Source organism: Hypomesus nipponensis, chromosome 7 (assembly GCF_054491055.1).
Source record: "Hypomesus nipponensis isolate SF chromosome 7, ASM5449105v1, whole genome shotgun sequence".
In the NCBI taxonomy this organism is placed as follows: domain Eukaryota; kingdom Metazoa; phylum Chordata; class Actinopteri; order Osmeriformes; family Osmeridae; genus Hypomesus; species Hypomesus nipponensis.
This window is the reverse complement of record NC_140367.1, coordinates 14,706,926-14,730,219: the sequence shown is the minus strand read 5'-3', so window position 1 is coordinate 14,730,219 and position 23,294 is coordinate 14,706,926. Positions and strand designations below refer to the sequence as shown.

Sequence of the window (23,294 nt, the reverse complement as noted above, 5' to 3'; positions counted from 1 at the left end):
TAAGCAAAAAAATTATCTTCAGATCAAGCCTCACAAACCCTTTCACATTTCGGTAAAGCTGATCAAATTTGGCGATGAAGCCGCCAAAACAGGACGTGAGATCATATCTCAGGAAATATTTGCTGAAACAACATCAAACTTGGTACAGGTGCTCAGGACCGTGTTCCAAAGAGGTCCACAAAAGGTTGTGTCATCTAATTGCTAGGGGGCGATCCTGTGTCTGACACATGTTAAATTGTGATACCAGCTGAATTGATGTGGCCGCCATTTTAAATGAATGAACTGTTTTTGGTAAATATCAAATATTCACCTCATTTGGCACAGATTATCTTCAGACCACAATCACCTTTACATGTCAAAATAGAACTGAATTACAGCTGTTTAAACTTAGGACAAATCAAATTTTTACCCAGTAACTGAAATCTGTGATTTCCAGCACTGAGAATAGCTCACTAGGATAAGTTGGTGTCCTGGCAATGTCAACGTCAGAGGTTCGAATCCAGCCAAAGCTGACAAGCTTGTCATGTCTCTGATTCTCTGTTTAGCAAGACTATAAGCCACTACAAAGGAAGCCAGGTACACCGCAGTCACTAGATGTCGAAAGTTCCTTCTCGGTCATCTGACCTGCTTGGCCACCACATTGCTGCTTGCAGCTATATTCTATATTATTCTCCTTTTAATTTTATATACATTGTAACTTTATTTTGTATTATATTGCATTTTTATTTTATATTATATTGTATAGCTCTGCCAGTAGTTTATTTTATTTTGTTGTACTTTTTCTACTTATGTTTAAATGTTCACTGTTTGCACCTGCCCATCAAAGTAAATTCCTTGTTTGTGACCACTTACTTGGCGATTAAACTCAATCCTTATTCTGATTCAAAACATATTTGGGAGCATTTGTGCGAGCGAAATAATCGTAATGGTGCAAACGGTTTTAATTTATTTACAAAACGCCTGCACAGGATGTGCCTGCTGTGAGCCGATACAGTGACCGGTAAACTGTTAACGTTACATAACCAGTTAAATGGATTTTAGTTAAAAATAGCGGTCAATCACTCCTTGTCACTACGCTCCATTGTCATGTGACAGGGAGCTAACTTGCGCTCTAAATATGAAGAGCTGAAAAGACAATGTGAATATTTTGGGTGGGTGCTCCTAAAAATGTTGCTGGTGATCCTAACTTTGTAAAGTTGTGAGTACCAGTGCTACCAAGAAAAAAGAAAATTTCGAGGCCTGATTAGGATCTTAGATATTTTTGACTACTCACGGTGCCCCAGTGCTCCATGATGCATCGATACACCACCACAACACCGAGGTGCATTCTCCAGGAGAACTGATGCTTGACAGAACTCCCAACACCCACCTCCTTCAACCCGCCGCCATCTTAGCACACACACCCCTCCCAGAATGTTCAGTGGGAGACTCGGGTGTTGCGTGTGTGTGTATGTGCGTGGGGGGTGACAGATATTCTGGGTCTTGACAGACAACTTCATACCCAACAATAATGAGCTCCCGCCAGAGTGGGCTTGCTCTCTCTCCCTCAGGCATGTTGAGCACATTGTGGCAACGACGCTGCTACAACATAATGTAAAGGAAGATGCCTTTCTTTTGTAGGAGAAGAGGGAGAGGTGTGAGAGAGGAGAGATGAGAGAGACTGGCAGACAGACATACAGACATAGTGCCAGCAGGAAGGTAGGCTGGCATGCAGATGGGCAGAAAAACAAACAGAGGAGGTTGAGTGAGTGAGCCTCTCTATGGATGTGTATGTGTGTTTTTGCATGTGGCACACCAGGTTTTGACATCCCCTAAGCCTCCCTTGTCAGAGCAGGTGGAGGAAAGCCGACAGCCTTGTATGTTTATGTTTGTGTGTGTGTGTGTGCGTCACCATGGAGCAGGTGTGTTAGAGCTGTGTCGTATGGCGGTGCCTACCGAGTTGTGTGTTTTCCAAAAGGTGGGTGTGGGGTGAGAGAAGGAGAATGACCTGTGACCTTGACGTACGGCAGACGTGCCCTGAGTCTCCTCTGTGTGTCTCAACACCACCATTATCTCCCATGTGGCCTTACTAGGCTCAGACAACAAGTGTTCCCCAAACCTTCTCTGCCTGGTTGTGTCTAACGGGTGACATTTTCTAATGGCAGGGTAGGCAGCACTGCTAGCTTCACTCACCACTGTTAGTGCACAGATAATGAATTCCCATTTAACTAGCACTTAGAGGCCCTGGGGAGACACATTTGTCCCCTTTCCTGTTCTGAATAATGACCAATTACCACGGAGGATGAGTTGGTGAGGTGGGGGGCTCAAACAGCAGAGGAAACTTCTCCTCCTATCTAATTGGTGGCAGATCTCACAGTGATGCATCTGACTTTATTTCTGATGATTCTGCAGGGAGAGAGAGTGGGAAGGGAGATAAGGAAGAAATAGATCAGGGAGGATAGCTTAAGTAAAAGGGAAGAGAGAGAGGGAGAGAGAGAAATAAAGAAAAGCACATGTCTTGGTTCTGTTTGTCTTGCAGGGATTATGTGCATTACTACATCCACGAAAGTCTAATTCCGTCCATAAAAGCCGTTGGACTTCTTTTTCTCCCCCCGCCTTCTAAGTGATAGTTGCCTTGGCAACCATGGCAAATCTTCCTTTTCTCAAACAGATGTCCCATTTAGTTGGAAATTAGAATGTGTAAAAACCCACGAGACACAAATTATTTCAAAGTTCTCCAGCGGAGAGGGAGAGACAGATGAAAGAAAGAGAAAGAAAAAAAGACGAAGACCAGTTCTCCAGTCTTCCCCTCCCCTCTGCTTCCTTCCCCAACCCAACACACATACACACCTACAAACACCCGCACACACAAACTTCTCCAGAACAGCACAAATCTGCACATTTCTGGTGGGTTGTGCTGTGTGTAACTTGATGAAGAAACCGACCCCCATTGGAAGTATGTCGTTGGCTTGTTTGTCATAGTACAATGTGTGTGTCTGTGTGATAAAACAGGGGGAGAGAGAACTGTCACTCCTGCTCCTTGTTGGATGAGCATCACAGCCTGTCCAATCTAGTATGACCCAGCAGACAGTGTGGTGGTCAACAGTGACTGTTACCACTCGTTGGCTGATCTTGCTGAGAAATAGAGAGATGGAGAAAGGGGGCAAATAAGAGGACATATGGACAGTCTGATTCAGTTGTAATGCAAAGGGACCATTATCCAGAAAAAGGCAGGCCATCCCTCCAAACCGCACCCACCACACACACATACTTAAAGTCATGCCTCTGGAGGACATTTAACAGGTAATTTAAAGAGAAATCCCTCCAGGGAAACGACACAGTAAAAGTCATTTTTTCTCCTACCTCCCTCGCTCCCTTCTAATCGCTGCACCATTACTGTGTGTTTACTCACCTACAGGGCCAGGGACTGGCAGCACTTAAGAATGAGAGAGAAAGAGGGAGGAAAATAGGGAGCCATGAAATGGAGGGTAAAGACAAAAGAAGAAAGGGATCGGATGAAGAAGAGTGACAAATGCTAAACTAGGCCGCCCCCCCCCTTTTCCTTTCCAACTCCTCGTTTATTAATGCTCATGTGTTCACAGGCTACTTCCTTGTCATCCTCAGGGAGTAGGCCGGCACTGGGGAAATTGGTGGGTGGAAATAAAGGAAAAGAGAGGGGAGAAGGGGAGAGGAGGAGGACAGGACTCAAAGGCTTACTGAGTGTTTTAGCAAATCCGATGTTAAGTAAGCAATAACTCCACAGTAGCTAGCTGCCACAAGAGAGCAAAATACCCCTTTCTATATTCTTCTTCAGGAACTAAGGCTTTCTATTTCACTCACTCACTTGTTCATTTTCCCTTCTCTCATTCCTCACCCTTATTTTTCTTCCAACTTTCCCTCTTCCTATAGCCCCCCCCCCCCCCCCCCGTCCCATCTTCCAACTTAATTTCATTTACTTCAATTGTTAATTTAAGTAATGGTGTATTGCTCTCAATCAGGACTAACTAGCAGAATTTGAAAACACACTCCAAAGCAAAGAGAGTATGAGAAAGATGAAGGTCAAACTATTTTCATCATATCTTCACGATCATTAGCACAGTCTGTCTCTTTCTCGTCCTCTCCCAAACCATCCCTATGTCTTTCCATTAAAACTCCCCTTTAATTAAAAACAGAGAGATCCCCCTTGCCTCCCTCCCTCCCTCCACCCATACATCCATCCTTTCATCACAAAGGATGAGTCATCATACAAGAAGCAGGTACTCCCTTTCTGTCAAGAAGAGGAGGCGGAAGAGGGTCTCTCCATCTCTTTAGTTTTTGATGAGGTTTCTTAATTGGGCCACTACAGAAAAAGAAGTGAATCTTCAATAATTAAAAAATCTAATTAAGGAGTCTTTTTATATCTTCGTTCATAATTATTCCATGTGAAGCAGTGGGGAGTACGATATTTCTTGTATTTTCATTTTCTAAATGAAAAAAGGGTCTATTACGCATGCGCACGCACACACATATGCACACATATGCACACACACATACACACACTTCCCTAAACACCACGCCCAAAGTCAACAATCAACTAACAACCTATATTTTGTCATGTAGGTGTGTGTGACACCTGTCTCTCCTGCCAGTGTCCTCCGCGGCAATCATTATGCCTCCCGCTTACAGGGACTAACCCGCTTATAGGGATTTAACCCATGAGAGCAGACTCTCCTCCACAATGGACCTATCCACAACTCCTCTCATCCAACCTCACCATTTCTCTCTCTCCTTCCACATCCCTTAATCTCCTGCTCTTACTTTTTACTTCTCTCATACCATGGCCTAAACCTTCCTGCTGAGTTAAAAAGAAGGGATTAAATTACGGAAAGATACAAGTCAAATAAATAATGTAAGCATGAGGTGTGTACGGATCAGAATACACACAATGTTCTGCATCTCAACAGTGTCTTCAAGGACTAGAAATGTTAGATAAACTGGATAAAAGAATTAGACAATCACTGAATGGTACCATTGCCATTGAGAGACACTGAGTTCACAAAATCATTTCACCCAATTGTTTAACTGTACTCAATTGACCGTTGATGTTAATTACTCAAATCAGAGTCACACATCCTGTACAGAGGAGCACAGCAACACACAAACACACGAGCTAAGTGGACGTTCCCCGGTGTAAAATAAAACATGATCGTCAGGACCTCACCCACCCCAGACACACACACAGTGATTAAGGCTGCCACCTATGCCCTATCAGATAGCTGAACATAGGTCCACAGCACGATCCTCCTAACTCCTTACTTTCTATACTGTCCTCCTTCCCCTATACTTACATTGTTATGCTCTATCTTTCACTGTTTGCTCCCCCTCTTTGTGTGTGTTGGATTTTCTGCCTTGTTCGGGCTTTGAGCTTTCTGAAAAGAGGACCACTGTGGTTAATTCCCATGCCTCCCACGCTCCTGTGCTCCTTTTGCTCTGAGACTCATGGTGGCTGTGCGATACGCCCATGACAAATTACTTGTAAACTTGCATTACCGTCATAAAAAGACAAACAACACGCAAACACAAACAGCCCTCCCCTGCAGTCCTATTTTAATTTTGGAATAAAAAAAATTACAAATCTTTTACAAGTGACGGGGATTCTATGCCAGGATCAAATTTTGGTTGAGGTAGTGATATTTAGGGGCTGTGGTTGGGGCTAGTCTGTTTATGTGTGTGTGTTTGTGACTGCATGTCTGACTGAAGCGTAGGACAGACAGGAAAGAACCATGCTGTGAGCAACATGCCACTACACCCCCGTGAAGAGAGAGATAGAGAAGGGTGGAGGGAAGGAGGAGAAGTGAGTGATTCCGGGACGACAGGGAAATGGAGAAGACAGATGGAGGGGATAGAGGAAGAGAGAAATGAGTTGGAGACAGAGCTAGTCGGAGACAGGAGGACACAAGGAGGGATCTGATAGAGAGAGAGACATGTAATGAGAGAAAATGAAATAGGAAGGGAGTGAGTGAGACATAGTAAATGCATAGCAAAAAAGTATGAATGAAGAGATAATGAGAGGGGACACAAGAAAAGGGGCAGAGAACGACAGAAACTAGGAGAAGAGAAGAGGTGGGCTGGAGCACGGGATAGTGTCTCGTCAGCAGAGGATGACACTGTGTCTCTCTCTCCCAGCCCTGAGGCGACGGGCAAGTCGCATTACCATGGAGATGGGATTGGAGCGCCCGCCGTCCCACCGCTTCTGCCGGAGATTAGAGAGCGGGGAGGAGATTTCGGCGCTTGCCTCTGAAGCTGGAGCCAGCGACATGTGGAGCGTCGTTGCAATGGACAGACAGACTGATGGAGGGAGAGGAGGGGGGGAGATGGAGACAGCAGACAGTGCAGAGGGGGGAACACACGGCGCCTCCAGCTGGAGCCCCTCTGTGCTGGAGGAACAGACCCTCGGGCATGAACACACACACCATTTCATCTGCCTCCCATAGCAGCCCTAGAGCACCAGCCGGTGATACTGAATTAAGGCAATGAACACCACACCCTCTCCCTTTGACCCTCCCTCCTCTCTTACTGTTCCTCTCTCTACCTCCATGTCCTTCCCTCCCTGTCTCTCCCTCTTTCTTGTCCCTCCTGTCCTTCTTTCTTGTCCTATACCAGCATACAAGGCACATCTCTTCATTGCTCCATAGCAGCCCAGGCAATCACTCAGATGATCCAATATCACAGCAAACCAATTACCCTACACAGGGGACCACACACACACCACTTCATATCTACACCCACTGATCACCCCAAGACCCCTCAGCCAAAACACACACACCAGTAGACCACTTTGAAGTGGAGTAGAGTTCACACTCTCAGACACACACGCATACACTCATGTTACAGATTCATACAAGCAGCCTCGGTTTCAATGGGGAAGAAAGAAGAGAAATTGAGTGATAAAATAGAGCAATAAAGAAAGGCATGGAGCAAGAGGTGAGCTGTCAGGCTGCAGTACCAGAAGCACTCACCAGGGAGAGCCATAGATACGGAAACCCCGAACGGTGACCTCGGAATCCTGCAGGTAGATGCAGTTGGTGAGCAGCGACTGGACGTTCTCATAGTTCTCCGGCTTGAGCTTGGAGGCAGAAGGAAAGTAGTAGAAGTCCTGCTTGATGAGGTCGGCCATGAACTCCTGGTCAAAGGTCAATTCGTGGTTCCCCGCAATCACAATTTTTATATCGTAGGGCAGGGTGCCTGAGCAGAGAGAGACACAGAGAGAGAGAGATTGTGAGAGAAAACAAAGGATGGGAGAAGGGCCGATGAAACAAACCTTGTTGTTTCAAATGAGAAGCCTGATGTCTTTTGTCTTCTTCTATTCATCCCTGCATGCATCTGTCCATCTGCACAGCTATACTCCATCTCTTTCACTCTTTTTACTCTCCCATTTATGAATCAGAATCAGAAAGGGATTTATTCGCCATGAAAGTTTGCATAGACAAGGAATTTGCTTTGCCAGGAAGGTGCATACAATAAACATGTAGGATTCTTAAATTTAAATATGTGGCCTAACTATACAAAGGATACATAAACTAGCAATACTAAGTGGAATTAAATTAAAATAAAATATAGATAGAATTAACATAAAATATACAATATAAAATACAAATATTACAGGAGATACAAATGACACAGATATAGTTTGGTAATGTAGTGCAAAATGCAAATTGTTTTAAGACATTAAGGGCCCTATCTTCACCCAGTGCAATTGACTTAGTCAACGACGCAAGTGTCATTCCTAGTTTGCACTCGACGCAAAGGCGACTTTTCCCTCCACAGACGCACATCGAAATGACTTTGAAAAAGGAGGCGTGTTCCGGTGCAAACGTTCCCTGGTGCTATCTTGCAGTTTCTGAAAAACAATTCCGCTACTGACCAGGAAAAACGTGTTCTAAAGTCAATGGCGTATTATTCAGATGCTTTTTTAAGGGCGCAAACTTGGTCCGTGCGCACTGCTGGCGAGGCCAGGGTCTTCTTTCTGCGAAGCTACGTTACATTGTTTTGATTTATGGCGTGTTACATTTCTTCAATGATTATAAAAAGATTTTTATAAGAAATTTCTATGTATGTGAACTTTATTTGTAACAACTGTGGTTGTTAGTGCAAAAGTACATTAGTTAAACTAATTTTAAGAACTAAACAATTTGCACTGGAGGTGCAGCTGTTGGTGTACAGGAAGAAAAGCAGAGGAGAAAGGACGCAGCCCTGGGGAGATCCGGTGCTGATGGACCTGGAGTCAGAGACTTGTGTTCCCAGTTTTACGCACTGCTTCCTATCAGACAGGAAGTCTGTGATCCACCTGCAGGTGGAATCAGGCACTTTCAGCTGGGAGAGTTTGTCTTGAAGCAGGGTGGGGATGATGGTATTGAAGGCAGAGCTGAAGTTCACAAACAGGATCCTGGCGTAGGATGCTGGGGAGTCCAGGTGCTGTAGGGTGAAGTGGAGGGCCATATTAACTGCATCGTCCACAGACCTGTTGGATATGTAGGCAAACTACAGGGGGTCCAGTAGAGAGTCTGTGGTGGATTTAAGGTGTGCCAGCACCAGGCGTTCGAAAGACTTCATTACCACAGAGGTCAGGGCGACGGGTCTGTAGTCATTAAGTCTTGTTGGCTTGTTTTTCCATAAAGTCAAATTGTTGTGCATCTGTCAAGGAAGTGCAGCAACAATTGTTTTCATACTTTATAGTTTAAACCCAGACAAACTCATAAATCCATTACTGAGAAGACAAACCAGTACCATACCCCGAGGTTTCATCATAGGACATGTTTCTGTGTTTTGTATAACCTAGTCTATACATCCTCCCTCTGTCTATCTCTCCTTCCAACTAAATGAGTTTAATTGGTTATTCAGAGATGGGCACAGTGGGGTACAGTCCATCGATCAGCACCTGTCAAACACTTATGGCCGGCTTTCCCAAAATCTACATATTCCCGAACGTTTTCAAAGCATTCATGAGGACCACAAAGTGAGAATGCTGACAAACAACTGGAGGGGGGGTGGGAGAGGGGGATTGTGCTTTGTGTGTCCTCACTGTTTGTCAGCCGGAATGCTCAACGAAAAGTTCAATCACTGTTCCTTTTTTGACAATTACTGTGGTGGAGCTGTGTGTGTGGGCGTGTGTGCGAATGTGTGCATATTTAAATATATCTATCGGGTGTTTTGGGAACTGTGCTTGAGTGTGTGCATGTGTCACATTGCTGAAAAGGAGTAATTAAACTCAGCTTTAGAAGAAGTTGACAGCCCAGAGACGGCTCTGTCATAACAGCCAATCACGACCTGTCACACTGAACAGAATGGCGAGAAGGGTGGAGGGGCAGGAAGAGTGTTGGAGTGTGTGTGTGTGGGGGGCGGGTGTTGGGAAGCCCAATTTATTGAGGTGTGAAATTAGGAATAACAAGCAGACAGTGATTTGAATTAAACTGGCAGACGGAGGTGACCATAAAGAGCTGCAATGATTGAGAATACCTGGTCCGGGGCATGGAGTCCCACTTGGTGCAGTGTAGTGTAGCGTAAGAGAAAAGAAGAGAGAGAGAGAGAGAGAGAGAAGAGACGGAAAGAGAGAGAGAGAGAAAAGGATATGGAGAGACAGATAGCGAGAGAAAAAGGTGTGTAGGAGTGACAAGACAAGCATAATTTGTGCAACAAATAAAGACCATCCACAGGCACCTCAAACATTTTGCAGCGTCTGTGTTTTCTACTCATGAAGTTTGACATGCAATTGTAACTCAGCCAGCTGTACACACCCCCTAGCCCCCCAAAACACACGCTTTTCACTTAGGGGAATTACATTTCAATTTCATGGATGAATTTTTTGAGTTTCCTCACAGATAAATTGCCTGTAACCTCATAAAAATGTGAAGCGCAGCTGGTTCTATCGTGTTTTAGTCATACTAGCTTGTGGCTGTCTCTTCTTTTATGACATAGGTTTGAATGCTGGTTCCCCAGATCAATGCATTACGGTTCAAATCACCGTTTCACAATGCAGTGTCCCTCTCCGTCGTTCTTACATCCGCCAAAGCAGGCAGCCGATAGACAGAATCAATCACTGCATCGTAAAGAGAGATGCGGAGAGGTGAATACGCTGCTTTTGTGAAGGGATAAGGAAAGAGGTAGAAGGTGGGGGGAGAAATAAAGAGAGGGGGGCTATTCTAAACGCGCTTCCGTCTGTGTGTTGTCTGCTGTTTGACGCACCCATCTTTCTTTCCTGCTTTTGTCTTTGATTTCAAAAGCTGCTTTCAAGCAACAAATTGTTTTAATTTTCCTGAGAGTCACCCACACAAGGCTGAAGGCCCTGTTTCTGTGTTCAAAAGAAGCAATCAAATAAAGAAAAGGCATGCATACATAAACGCAAACAAAAACATTGCACACAAGCAATCCACTGCGCACACATGCCAACACGGTCCGTCTGACGCAGTGTTGAAGCATGTCATAGTTCTCAACAATACTCATTGCTCCCAAAAGAAACGGACTCAGTCTCTTTCTCTCTTTCTCCATCTGTCTTCATCCCCATTATCCCTTTCATTCAGCTCACTACTGCCTAGTCCCTTCCGGTGTGTGTGTGCGTGTCTGTGCTGGGGTCCACTGATCTGCAGTGTAGAGGGGGGCCTGTGCTTGACCAAATACACAGGATTTTCTCCATTGGACCTCACTATCAACCAAAAATCCTTCTCATCCTTACAAAACTGTAAGTCGACTGTGTGTGTGTTTAGTGCTCCAAGGGAAGCTTCCAGCGCTCACGCTACCATTGTTCCAGAGTTCCGATGTGTGGTCCTTACTCTTTGAGGAGGAAAATCCCAGTTCTTTCCAAATTTGTGGCATGTTGAGGGGGATTACAGGCTTTCTGTGTGTGTGTGTGTGTGTGTGTGTGTGTTTGTGTGCGTGTGTGTGTGAATGCCATTTTGCAGTTGAGAAGACATGACCTAGACCTAAACCTAAAACTTCAGTTTAACAGTGAACAACTATTCTGTGAGCTCTGTAGACCAAACACTGTGTTCATTTATCATAAATCCTCTAAAGCAACGATGCTAGTGTTCAAAGGAAAAGAGACATGCTGAGACTCAACCTAGATCTTTACCATTCCCTCATACTGTGTGTGTGTACGTAAGCCCAACCATCTGAGCAAGAACCTGACATTCTACAAACTGTACACAAACGGCACAACGCTAAAACAATCTTCAGACCAACAACAAACAACCACACCTCCCAAACACACATCATGTACAGCTATTCTTGTTGGGACCCCAAGAAATTCAGTCCCAGTTTTACCTAACTAATCCAGACCTTAACCCAGAAACCTAACCTGAACCCTAACCATTAATGTAATTCTAAAACTAATTGTAACTTCCACCCCCCCCCCAAAAAAACTAAAAATGTCCCACAAAAGTGTTTTGGTTTTTATGTTTTTTGATATACTTGTGGGGATTTAAACAAAGCCACACACACTCACTATTCATTATCACAAAGTCAGAAATACAGCATCGTCTCCTGCTTTGTAGGTGGTCTTTACTGTTTCTCTTCTTCTCTGCTTTCCGCTTCCATATCCAGGCTTATCACATGTATGCAACATATCAACAAACAGCATAATGACAGTCTTCTCGTATCGCACTAGCTCACGTGTCTGAAGGCAGGGGCCATGTTTTCAAGCTACATGGAGGACAAGTATGTATTGTATTATCTTCGGGTCATTGTGACCCTTCAGTCATTGTGACCCCCCAACGTGTTGCAACAAATTTACTTCATACAAAAATAAAGTGAAGCATTTTCTTTTAACCGTCGGGCTGTCTCACACCCCCCACAGTGCGAAGGTTGAAAGAAAATTATTTGTATTTGTAAACAACGATGGGTCGGTGTGAACCTTCGGGTCATTGTCAGGAACTGTTTTAAAGTGAAGACTTTCAGAAACAAGCAGGAGGCAAATTCTGAAGGTGCACAAACCTACTGTGTGGAGATGGAAACCCACAGATGGGAACTGGTTTGATCAAATACATGTTTGTTTCAAATTATGTTCTGCTTCTGATGTTGAGATCTTTAAAACAGTGTTGTTACGTAATATCCTAGAGCAATGCCCTTGTCTATATAAAGACGCAGCAACACTAAGAAAGAGAGAGAAGACTGAGGAGAGGGATGAAAGAAGAAACATGCTGAGAGAGTGGTAGACAGAGATGGAGATAGAGTGTGAGAGAACAGTGTGGGAAAAGACAGCACTCATGAAACTTTAATGGCCATACTGTTACAGAGCTAAAGGGGTGGTGGGGGGAGGGGTTTGTTGGAGGGGGCTTAAGGGGCTGTTGGGGATGTTGGTACTGTAAAACACCTGACAGGGATGCAAGGGAGGCAGATATTCAGCACCCTGCCTCCTAGTGAGAATGACTATTGAGAATGACACACACACAAACACAGAAAGTGCCAACACAGCAATTGCATTATAGGCGTCAGTCATCTATTATTCAAGAGCAAAGGGGAACAGCGAGGAACAGGAGCTAAATAAAGACATAAACCCTAGACACTGGACCGAGAGAGAGAGTGAAAGAGAGAGAAAGAGAGCACATATGGTGGAAGTTGAGAAGTGGAACATAGAAGGAGAGGAGAAAGGGAGCAAGTGGAGTAGAGAGGATGTGTGGGGAGGAGAAGGAGAAAGAAAGAGAGGGCAAAAGAGCTTAAATAACTGAAGTTGCTTTCTTCTGACCTGACTATGACCCAGGAACACAATGAGATCCATGTTTAAATAGCGAGGTGCACACAGCAGTCTGTTTTCTATGTATGCTCCTCCATATACACACACACACACACACACACACACACACAAACACAGAAAACATCACACACACACACAATAACGCAAGCACAACAGTACAAAGAAATGGCAGTCACTACATTTCCATGATGGTATCAATTTGAATCTAGCTTTATCCGGGCAATGCTGTTTTTGGGACAATTGCTATTATCATAATATATATGGCAGTGAATAAACCGAATCATTGGCCGAAAGCATGTCATATCCCAGAAAGATACGTGGAGCTGTTTTCATTACAACTAGTGGTGATACAGCCCTTTCCGCTTTACCACTTCACCACTACCGACAACAACAACATCAATATTTCGAGAAAGACGGCGAACCAAGAGCAAGGTGAAGATACGTCCCTCGACATTTCTTGCATGATGACAATAGGAGTACTGCGAATGCAAACGGCACTATTGGCTCGCGTTGTTTGTTTGTTTCTGCCGGGCCAGCTCCCAGCAGTGACAACTTATCGTCTCTTTCAACATCCAGGGGCCTGTACTACGAATCAAGATCAACATGCTCTGGATTACTTTCAGTTACCCGGCTACGCAAAGCCTAACAATCGCAGTCTTACCCAGATCTTTCCTATCTAGAGACGTGCGCGTTCACATAAAGGGGCGGTGTTTGAACTGTATGTCCAATCGCAAACATGGACGAAACAAGAGCCGCATATTTCACGGAGGAGCAGACAATCTTACAAACTTTGTCTGCTCCTCTTGCGTGAAATATTGTAATACAATCATATCAGGAATACAGACATATAATATAGGCAAAATTCAACAAAGTCGCTGCAGCCAATCTGGCAGAAAATAGCAGCTGTAAATGCGTAAGCTACATGACTTATTGAAGATGTGATCATAATTACACGTGTGCATTCCACAACGTTAAACTTTTGTTGCTGTATTATTTCAGTTGCAACCCTGCAGTGGCAACCCTGCAGTGGCAAACGATTGTGGGAGCAAATGAAAAATAAAACCATAATTCTAAACGGTAAGCCAATACATATTTTAAGGCCAACAAGTACAAGGCTGAATTGCCTGAACTCGTCCCTTTTTTAGGATATCTATCAGGGTCACCCCATGATGGAAGGGGGCATTTCTTCAGACCCTGGTGGCAGCAGGTTGCAGGGCCGGATGCAGCCTGCTTTGACTGGGGGGGGGGGGGGGGGGGGGGGTGGGCAGTGAACATTATTGGGGGGCGGTATCATGATTACGGAAAGTGATAGGCCCTATTATTTTTTATAGGCTATTGATTACATTTTTGAGACTAATTAACGATCCTAGTGTAAATCATGTGCGGAGCCAGATGTTTTAAACATTCGGGGATTAGCCCAAACCTAGGACGTAGTCTGGGTTTGATGTGATGCTAGAAATGGATTTCCACACTTCATGCGAGCGTGCATGCGCGAGTTTATTTTTCTGGCATTCATTTGAGCGCAAAAAAGTTTTTTGGAGCTTTTTGTAAAATACAAATTACGTTGAACTCTGAGAATATATATTTTTATATTTACTGAAAATGACAACCAAAAAGATTCGGGGCTTTAGAGAAAAGCCCCAGAAGCCACCCCGTTGCGCCCATGGTGTTAATACGAAGTAGGTAATTGTCAATGATCATAACCAAATGCATTATATGGTTTGCTGTATAGCACGTCAAACTTTTGATGTCCCGCTGTGATTGGTGGGTGAAAAGATTGACGAGCTCATTATCTTTATGAAAAGTTAAACAGCGCATCTTATCCACGGCAACTGCAATTGGGTTTCAGAAACAGGACTTTTTTTATTCGCCGCCCTCTTGAGGACCAATTCGAAGCCTCTCCCCAGAATGGATGATGTTGCACACGAAAATAGCACACCTTACCAAGTTACCGCCGACGAAAATCAACAATAATTTATAGGATAGATAGGCCTACTTTAGATTTTGATCCTTATTCACTGACAAGTGAACTGCTACTCCACTTAAGTAGGCTACAGTATAGTAAAAACCTGCCAAATTTGACGTTTGCTGACATCCATATTTACCACAAACCCTCTCAATACACCGGGGAAGCCTTTAAGCATTTAAAGGCACCGAAGCCTACGCCTACTTCTCACCAGGATGGGTTAATAATCCCAAAATGTATCATTCTGGAGATTAAGAAAATGTTCTTGATCATAGGACAGTGGCAATCTGTTAATCAAGCGATATTAACATTACGAATAGCGTTTTTATCAATGAACTGAATGCCGTCAGATTCTGTTGTAACATCACATCAGGAGGACACCAAACACCACTCCAACAAGTAGCAACATAACATAATTCAACCATATAACTGTAGCCGAGGGTTTCATGCTAAATTTAGGTTTGGGCTTTAAAAAGGACACGGGCTTCCAATGCAGGAACCAAGACGGCACAGCACGTCTCACTTTATTTAACTCACTCCGTCAGAACAATGACTCCCCTTGTCAAATGAAAGCTCACAATGAAATACCTTAGCGTTAGGCTACATAACTAACGTTACTAATGTAAATTGATAACGTTATTCTAAACAGATAGCATTAGATACAGCTAGCTAATAGCATCTAATGCTAGCTGTCCAGAATAACGTTATAGGCCTAACTACATGCTCACATTTTAAATTATGTCTGTAGGAGTCCAGTGATCCCTCTTGATAGCAGCAATCCATTTCTCATGACGCTCAGGGTTTTTTGGGGACATTCTAAAGGTAATTTATGTATTTGAGATTTGCTGGTGTTATCACCATAGATATATATATACACTAGATGTCTTACAGCGGCGTCTAGAACGTCCGCACATGGCGGCCATCTTGCCACAGGCAACTCGCTCACCCATAACATTGTGTTGATGCTACATGTACTTTTTAAATGACCATAACTTGCCCAATTTTCAAACGATTTTTAAACGGTTTGGTTTGTTATCAACGTCAGAAATGTCGCTATTCCACTGCATACTTATGAATAATTCTGTAATTTTTTTTTTTTTTTTATAGAAGTATGCAGTGGAATAGCGACATTTCTGACGTTGATAACAAACCAAACCGTTTAAAAATCGGTTGAAAATTGAGCAAGTTATGGTCATTTAAAAAGTACATGTAGCATCAACACAATGTTATGGGTGAGCGAGTTGCCTGTGGCAAGATGGCCGCCATGTGCGGACGTTCGATTCTGTTGTCCAGTAACGTGGACGAAACATCTAGTGTTTATATATATCTATGGTTATCACAGCCCACACCACTGCAGATGGACGGCATCTTGCAATTCGGTCTTTAAGATGGCGCCGCGAGTCGACCACTGTTTGATGCCACATGAAACCCATGCTCTGCACAACAACCATCACGTGTTTCGTGTTAATTCTGACAACGTATGTGTCAGCCATACAGTAGGGAACCAAACAGAAATGTATCTGCGGCCACGTTGACTGATGTAAATGCAGCTAACCACCAGAAACATGCAGGAAATTTCCGACTGGACGGAGCCGTTTTCAACTCCTTCTCCGACTGCAAGCGGCAACTTTTGCCAATCGGTCCATCCAGCCGCAACCGATGTCGGAACACACAACCGTTGAGGGAGGATCAGTAGTCGCATCACCCACCCTCCTCCCAAAGGTTCTTCCATTTTGTCCTCACTTTTGAGTTTTTCCTTGTCTTCCTTAAGGGTTTAGGTTGGTTGAGGGGCCCTCTGTGACATTGCTTGTAAAAAGGGCTATACAATATTTAATACAATTTGGTTTGGTTGTTAAGCAAGCTAGCAAGCTACCAAATAAGAAATTAAGCAATGAGACCGTAAAACCGTCATGAGACCGTCATTTTAAAATGGTAAGCCAGTTTTGGGACAAATTTGGGCCATGATGATTTTTCTATCAAGTCTGCTCTGCATTGTGATTAGAGAGATACAGATTTTTAGTTCACTGTGAGGAAACATTAGGCAAGGAACCCCTACAATATTTTAGACAGTTTGCTTGATAAGCAAGCTAGCAAGCTACCAAATAAGAAATTAAGCAATGAGGCCGTAACATTTTTTAAATGTGTTATTTAGTTTAAATTTGGTTGGCAGGCAATCCAATTGAATTCAGTCATTTTGAAATGGGAAGCCAGTTTTGGGACAAATTTGGGCCATGATGATTTTTCTATCAAGTGTAACCTGTAATATTCTGCTCTGCATTGTGATTAGAGAGATACTGATTTTTAATTCACTGTGAGGAAACATAAGGCAAGGAACCCCTACAATATTTTAGAAAATTTGATTTGATTGATAAGCAAGCAAGCTACCAAATAAGAAATTAAGCAATGAGGCCATAAAACAATTGTAATATTTGTTATTTTGTAAAAATTTGGTTGGCAGGCAATCCAATTGAATTCAGTCATTTTAAAATGGTAAGCCAGTTTTGGGACATGATGATTTTTCGATCAAGTCTGCTCTGCATTGTGATTAGAGAGATGATTACTGAGTTTTAGTCCCCCCCCCCCCTCCCAATCATTTAAGGACATCTATATTACATTTATTATAGCTTTTCAGTTTGTTTTCCCCACCTTCTGCACTTTAAAAATATATAGCTAGGCCTATGTAAAGTTATCCTCACCTCAGCCCTTAAAATAAGGTTTTTGTCATATTTCAACCATAACTTTGAGTCATTCTTTGCTTTCATGTACAATCACATTTGATTTCCCTACCCGATTACAGCATCAGTTTTCTATTTTTTTGGGCAAAAACTCTAACAAACTCATCCATGTCTAAATTTTTTGTTATCATCTTCTCATGAGCCAAAATAACCAAATTCTTTTTTCTGTCATGTAGCATAGTGCTTTCACAAGCTGCTGAGGATACACCGATGATCTGTGCTGTGATGTAAAGTGAATGCAGCTCAGAAAATGCTTCTTTGTAGTCACCGAGCACTTTGCACATATTAGAGAGGTCCACCTGTGCAACACCTGTGAATTTCTTTTTTAACATAGGCCTGGCTACAAGAATTTCATTCTTCAGAGCATCACATTTTGCACCTGCAAGCTGCTGCAGAGGGCTCAAAACGGTCAAGTCCAGGAAAGATCTTGACTGAGGGAGGAGGCAATTCACAGCCTTTATCAGGTCCAGGTTTCGCTTTAAGAAACGGTTTTCAATTTCAGCAATGGCCGTGTCAAGAATGGTAAGCAACGCTCTTTTCAGAGATTGAGTAGACATCTCTGAGTGATCACCCTGACCAATAGTGGACAGAACAACACTATCCCCGAGTTGTTTGCTCATTGTTCTCTGTCTCTTTCTTTCAGGGGTTGGATCAGTTTCATTTGTTTGATCCCATGTACTGTCTGCACGCATATCTTTCAATGCCTGCAAAGAGGCACTGATAACATCCCCAGCACTGCAGAGGTCAACAGAATGAGACTGCAGAATGGCATTTGCTGGCTTCAAGGCACCAAGAACCTTAACTAAGAATGCACCCATTTCAAAGAAATGGTGTCTCTTCAGCTGTACAAGTAGCCCTGATGCTTCGGTGCAAATGTCCATTCCAGCTGCAGTGTCATCTGAGACCTCCGAAAGAACATCCAGTATGCACTGCTGATTGTCAACCACACACTTAGTTACATCATAATGACTGGTCCACCTGATTTCTAGAAGTCTCTTTACAGAGGGTGCATTGTAATGATTTGCAATGTAATGGCGATGAAAAAAAGAATGCAGTGCTCCAGACAAGTCAAAGAACGTTTTAGCACGTGACTCGGCTTGCATTGCATGCACCACAGCCAGGTGCAGCTGATGGTTGTAACAGTGAATGTAAGGTACATCCCTGCCAATCTTCTTTTGCAGCAAAGCTTGCACTCACACCACTCATAACAGAGGCACTGTCATAGCACTGACTAATTATGTGGTCAGTACTATAACCACAATCGGAAAGGTGTTTTAACATCTGCGTTGTGATATACTCAGCATTCAACTGAGTCAGGTCCATCAAACCGATTAGATGTTCCTGAGGAACAGAGTCTCTGACAAAGCGAATCATTATTGACAGATTCTCTATGTTGCATCTGTCCCGTGTCCCATCACTTTTAATGGAAAACCCTTTTGTGTCAGCATGTTCATATTGTTTTTTTATTTGAAGCAACACTAAATTGGGCAGGGTTTCAATTATCTCATTTTGGAGATTATGAGAGGTATATTTTGCATTTTGGGGTATGCTACTGGATATCTCTCTAAGTTTGTCATCCTTTGTGAGTGTGTACTCATACAGCTTAAGGAAAAGCCCTGTAGAGAAATCGTCATTATTAATTGTCGACTGAAGGCTCTCAAAGGTTCCACGGAGGGGCAACTCGTTAACAGCAAGGAACCTGACTGTCTCTCCTATGCTTTTAACATAGTACCTGTTCCACTCAGTCTGGTTTGGACCTAGCAGATGAACAATAGTTTCCCCAGTTCCCTGTCTCTTTTTCATTTCTGCCCATAGGTATGTCGCTTGCACATGGCAATGGCTAGATGCATGTTTTTTGAATCCCCTGTCAGACTCTAAGGCCGTTTTCCAATTGGTTAAACCTTGCTTGGTGAAGGTGATGTCTTTATCATTTCTGCCCCCAAATTGTCGACAGGGGAAGCAGAAACATGCACCTAGCTTGGCTGAGTACTCTAACCAAGTTCGAGAATGATACCAACTAGGATTGAATGCCCGAGGACCTTGGTTGAAAATGCGCGTAGGGTATGTTGGCAGAACCGGCTGAGTTGGAGTGCGGTTATTCAGACCATGCTTGCCTTCTCCCACAGCAGCGGTAACAGCAGCGGTAGCAGTGGTACCGAGAGACAGTGTACTTCCATTAGGACCAACACGCTCTGCCTTCTCTGGAGTAGTAGTTTTTTGTGCAATATCCCTTGTCGCAGGGGCAGTAGGTGATGGTTTGGGTATCAGAAATCGATGCATGCTAAGCTTCTTTTTTTTCCAAACCCGCACGCAAAGAACAACCTACCTGTAGCTAAGCTAACCCAGCTAAAACTGAACTGTATGTCTTACTAGCCCGTGTATCTTCTGTGAAAACAAATAAAGATTCAAACTGAAACAGAAGTATGAAATGGCAGTGTTTAATATTAAACCCCAATGCACTTAACTGTCTGTCAATTTGTCAAAAGCCCTCCACCAAAAAACGACAACAATTTCGAGAACAAGTGAGTGGCAAGAGTTTTGAGGTTGATTTCAATTTTATTGGAAAACGTGGAGGCGGAGCTCTAAACAACGTTGTCCATTATTAACCAGCCAATCACTGGGGAATCATTTAAAAAAATGCATTTTACTGAAAGCTGTAACAGACTTTTTTCATAACCTCAACATTAAACATTTTTGTTCGGCAGAAATCTGGGGGGGGCGCGGCAGAAATCTGGGGGGGCGCAGCCCACCCCAGCCCCCCCCCTAGATCCGGCCCCGGCAGGTTGGAAGCCCAGGCATATGTATGTTTCAAATAGCCTAATCTATGTGACCATGTTTATTCAACAATTATTTATGAATATTGTAGGAGTGAAATGTATTACTGTTCTCGGCAGTGACTGTCGTCCCACTGTGCCATACAGAGGTAACAGTGAAACTAATAGTCATACGCCAGTATGTATGCCATATGTGGTTGCTAAATATTGATCCAATATACAATTTACTTTCACATCCAGGTCCTAGATGATCAGGAAACTGTGTCTGCCTGCTCATTTTGGGGGTACACTTTTGAGTTGTATTTACCACTTGCAACACAGATGGTGAGAGTGTGTGAACGTGTGGCTGTGATTGAAGTGTCTGTGATAACTTACTAATGGTGGTGGTCTCAACATAAGACACAAGTCCTTAAAGTGCTCATTTCAAATATGACTCAATTGATTAAATTGCTATGGTGTTAAACTCAGCAGGAATAGGAACGTCTTCCTCCCCCTGAGCCTAGGGCCTCCACTTCAAAGCCAAGACAAAGACACAAGGCATAAGCAATGGACCTTGTAATAGTCAAATGGACACCTTCAACTTTGACCAAGTGTGCCTTGGAAAGGGACAATGTTCTTTTGTATTAGGTTGGAGCAGACAATGTGAGGGGCCCTGTATAAAATAAAAAAAAACCCTGGAGCTCGATTATTAGAGGCTTTTAATTAAAAAAACAAGGCTGGAGACAGGAATATGAGAAGAGATAGTAATTGACTGAATGAAAGACACTAAAATTAGTTACACTGACATATTGTTCTGTATTCCTAGGGAAGGGAGAACACATGAGGATGTATTTGTTAAACTTTGTTTTACGTTTTGGTCTTTTTAATACCTTTTTGTGGCTTTCTTGTTGTGCCGTTTGAATCTTTTCTGGGGGTTTTCACCACTCTTTCAATGTCCTAAAAATGCTATAAAAGTGAATGAAACATCAAAATTCAATGAAAGTAGTGAAATGATCATTTATGTATCACTTGTGAAGAGCTTTGTACAGATACCCATTGTTCTTCTTGGTTTGAAAGGTTTTGATTGGGGGAAAAAAAACACATTCCTGTTACGGAAATGATTAGAAAATGGCTCAAAGCAACCCAAGGACAACAGAATGGGTTAAGTTGTAAAATATGATATCATTTGCATACATTTCCAGAAGGGAAATCAGAACATTTAGTGAAAAACCTTGTTTCATTTTGTCAACATATTAGAGTCCAAAGTTTTTACAAAGGGCACTTTGGAAATCTCTTTTTCACCACGACATTAATCAGAATATTGTGGCAACAACCATTAAAGAAAATCTGTTGCAAATAGCGGAGCAGACCTTGTTTTTGCTCTTGCTCAGGTTCTCTGCATCACCCACATTATCAAAGTACCCATAGCGAAATAACGAAACGATATGCATATAGTCTGTGGGACTGTGAATGCACAGCTTCAATGTGTAGCATTGGCCAAATACGGCTCAAGAAGCTGGCAATATACGTAATTCCCTCTGCTAAGAACCTATATCTTTCAGAAAGATACTGATGAGGGAATGCGAAAGGGTTTTGTCAGTCTCTAAATGTTCTGTTTCTTCTGAGCGCACCTCTGACAATCCGCGTACCAAAGCTCCATAGGAACTTCTATGAACGGTGACGACATTATCGTCAAGAATGAGTTAGTGGGCGGGGTTTTTATACCGACTGATCTCTGATCTACAACTTAACCTGCTCCCGACCAGGTTAGCCGTTCAGCATGTGTTACCATGGCGATCTACCCCCGTAACAAGTGATCCACCGTCGTAGTACAGAAAACCCTGGGTTGAACCTGAAGTTACCTTGCTAACGCCAAATCTGGATTTGTAGTACAGGCCCCAGGTCACAACCTGGGAGGGCGGCGCAATCTCAAGCATGCGCAAAGCAGAGTCCAGTTCATTGTCCAATTCACCGTTTACAAGCATGCAATGTCCGAATTATCAACCGACTCGGACTGAGTTATGTCGGGGTGTCGATCGGATTGTAGTCGGACCACAATTATTCGAACAAAGCTGTTTACAAGAAAGGGGTAATTCTATTTCAGTCCAAATAAGCCAGTAATTCGAATCCATGTAACCACGGTGAGTGAAAGGACACACACACAAAAACATGGGTATTGCCTACTCTTTCATATTGCAAAGAACAGCCACACGCAAACTGTAGATGGTCATATGGTTTACATTGTGAATATGTGATGCAGTATTTTTTTTTCATGAATATTCAATACGCAATGTATTTCCTTCAGTATGACCCTGGTTAGTGGCGGTGCATCCTGCTCACTGTGTTAGCACGGAGCTGCGATGCACAACGAGCAGAGAAAATTACCAGACGGATCTGCAAGTCCACCTAGATGGATATGCTACCCTTAAGTATTGTTGAGGGCAAAGGTTTTTATGAAGCTTTGTTAATTAGCCGGAAAAAAACGAGGGTCAGTTGTGTTTGAGCACCGGCTTCTAGCTGTCGGCTCCGCTTCTAGGAGTTACAGAAATAGTTGTTCTTCTTGTTATAGCTACAGATCTCAATGCGGAAATACGCTGTGTTATTTCTATTTTCACTGCATTTTAATATAGCCTATAAATAGTGAATTTTAATATACAAATGTTAATGATTAATCGAAAATCGATCGTTAATTCTCCAGACGATCGATGAAGACAATTTAATCGAATGCCCATCCCTATTTCAGCGTATATTCTGTAGTGCTGAGTTTTTCAACCTTTTTTGAAACACAACACATTTTTTACATTTTTATCTATTCTAAATGTCCCTTGATTTCTTTTTGTCCCATTATTTTTTGTCATTTTAATGCTGTTATCTATGGAACGCCGAGTTAGTCAAAATTAAATCAATAAATAAATAGGTAAATAAATAGATAAATACATACATAAATAAATATGGCTATGGAATACATTCTGAAATTAAAAAAAGATGGCAATAAATATATAAATATAGCATTATATAATTACATAGCTGAATCCATTTACCGACATCAATAAATAAATACATTTATTTATTTCAAAATGACGTTTTTGTAAAGACAACATTTATTTATTTCATGGGACTTTTACACGCCACATTTA

General features: G+C 42.8%; 2 protein-coding genes across 6 annotated transcripts in view; both read right to left on the bottom strand.

Annotated features, from left to right (window-relative positions):
- LOC146276918 (metallophosphoesterase domain-containing protein 1) overlaps nucleotides 1-23,294 on the bottom strand; it is a 62,146-nt gene that overhangs the window by 32,398 nt on the left and 6,454 nt on the right. For all 5 annotated transcript variants that reach the window (XR_014762512.1, XR_014762513.1, XM_084701933.1 and 2 more), the window contains exon 2: nucleotides 6,978-7,203. Coding sequence is in view for 3 of the 5 variants with exons in the window: in XM_084701931.1 (XP_084558057.1) it covers nucleotides 6,978-7,203 (226 nt within the window). In the remaining 2 variants the exon portion in view is untranslated. The remainder of the gene's footprint in view (nucleotides 1-6,977; nucleotides 7,204-23,294) is intronic.
- LOC146276919 (uncharacterized) lies at nucleotides 17,461-18,778 on the bottom strand. Its single transcript, XM_084701994.1, is given in 2 exon segments — nucleotides 17,461-18,598; nucleotides 18,600-18,778. Coding segments are annotated over 2 exon segments (1,317 nt in total).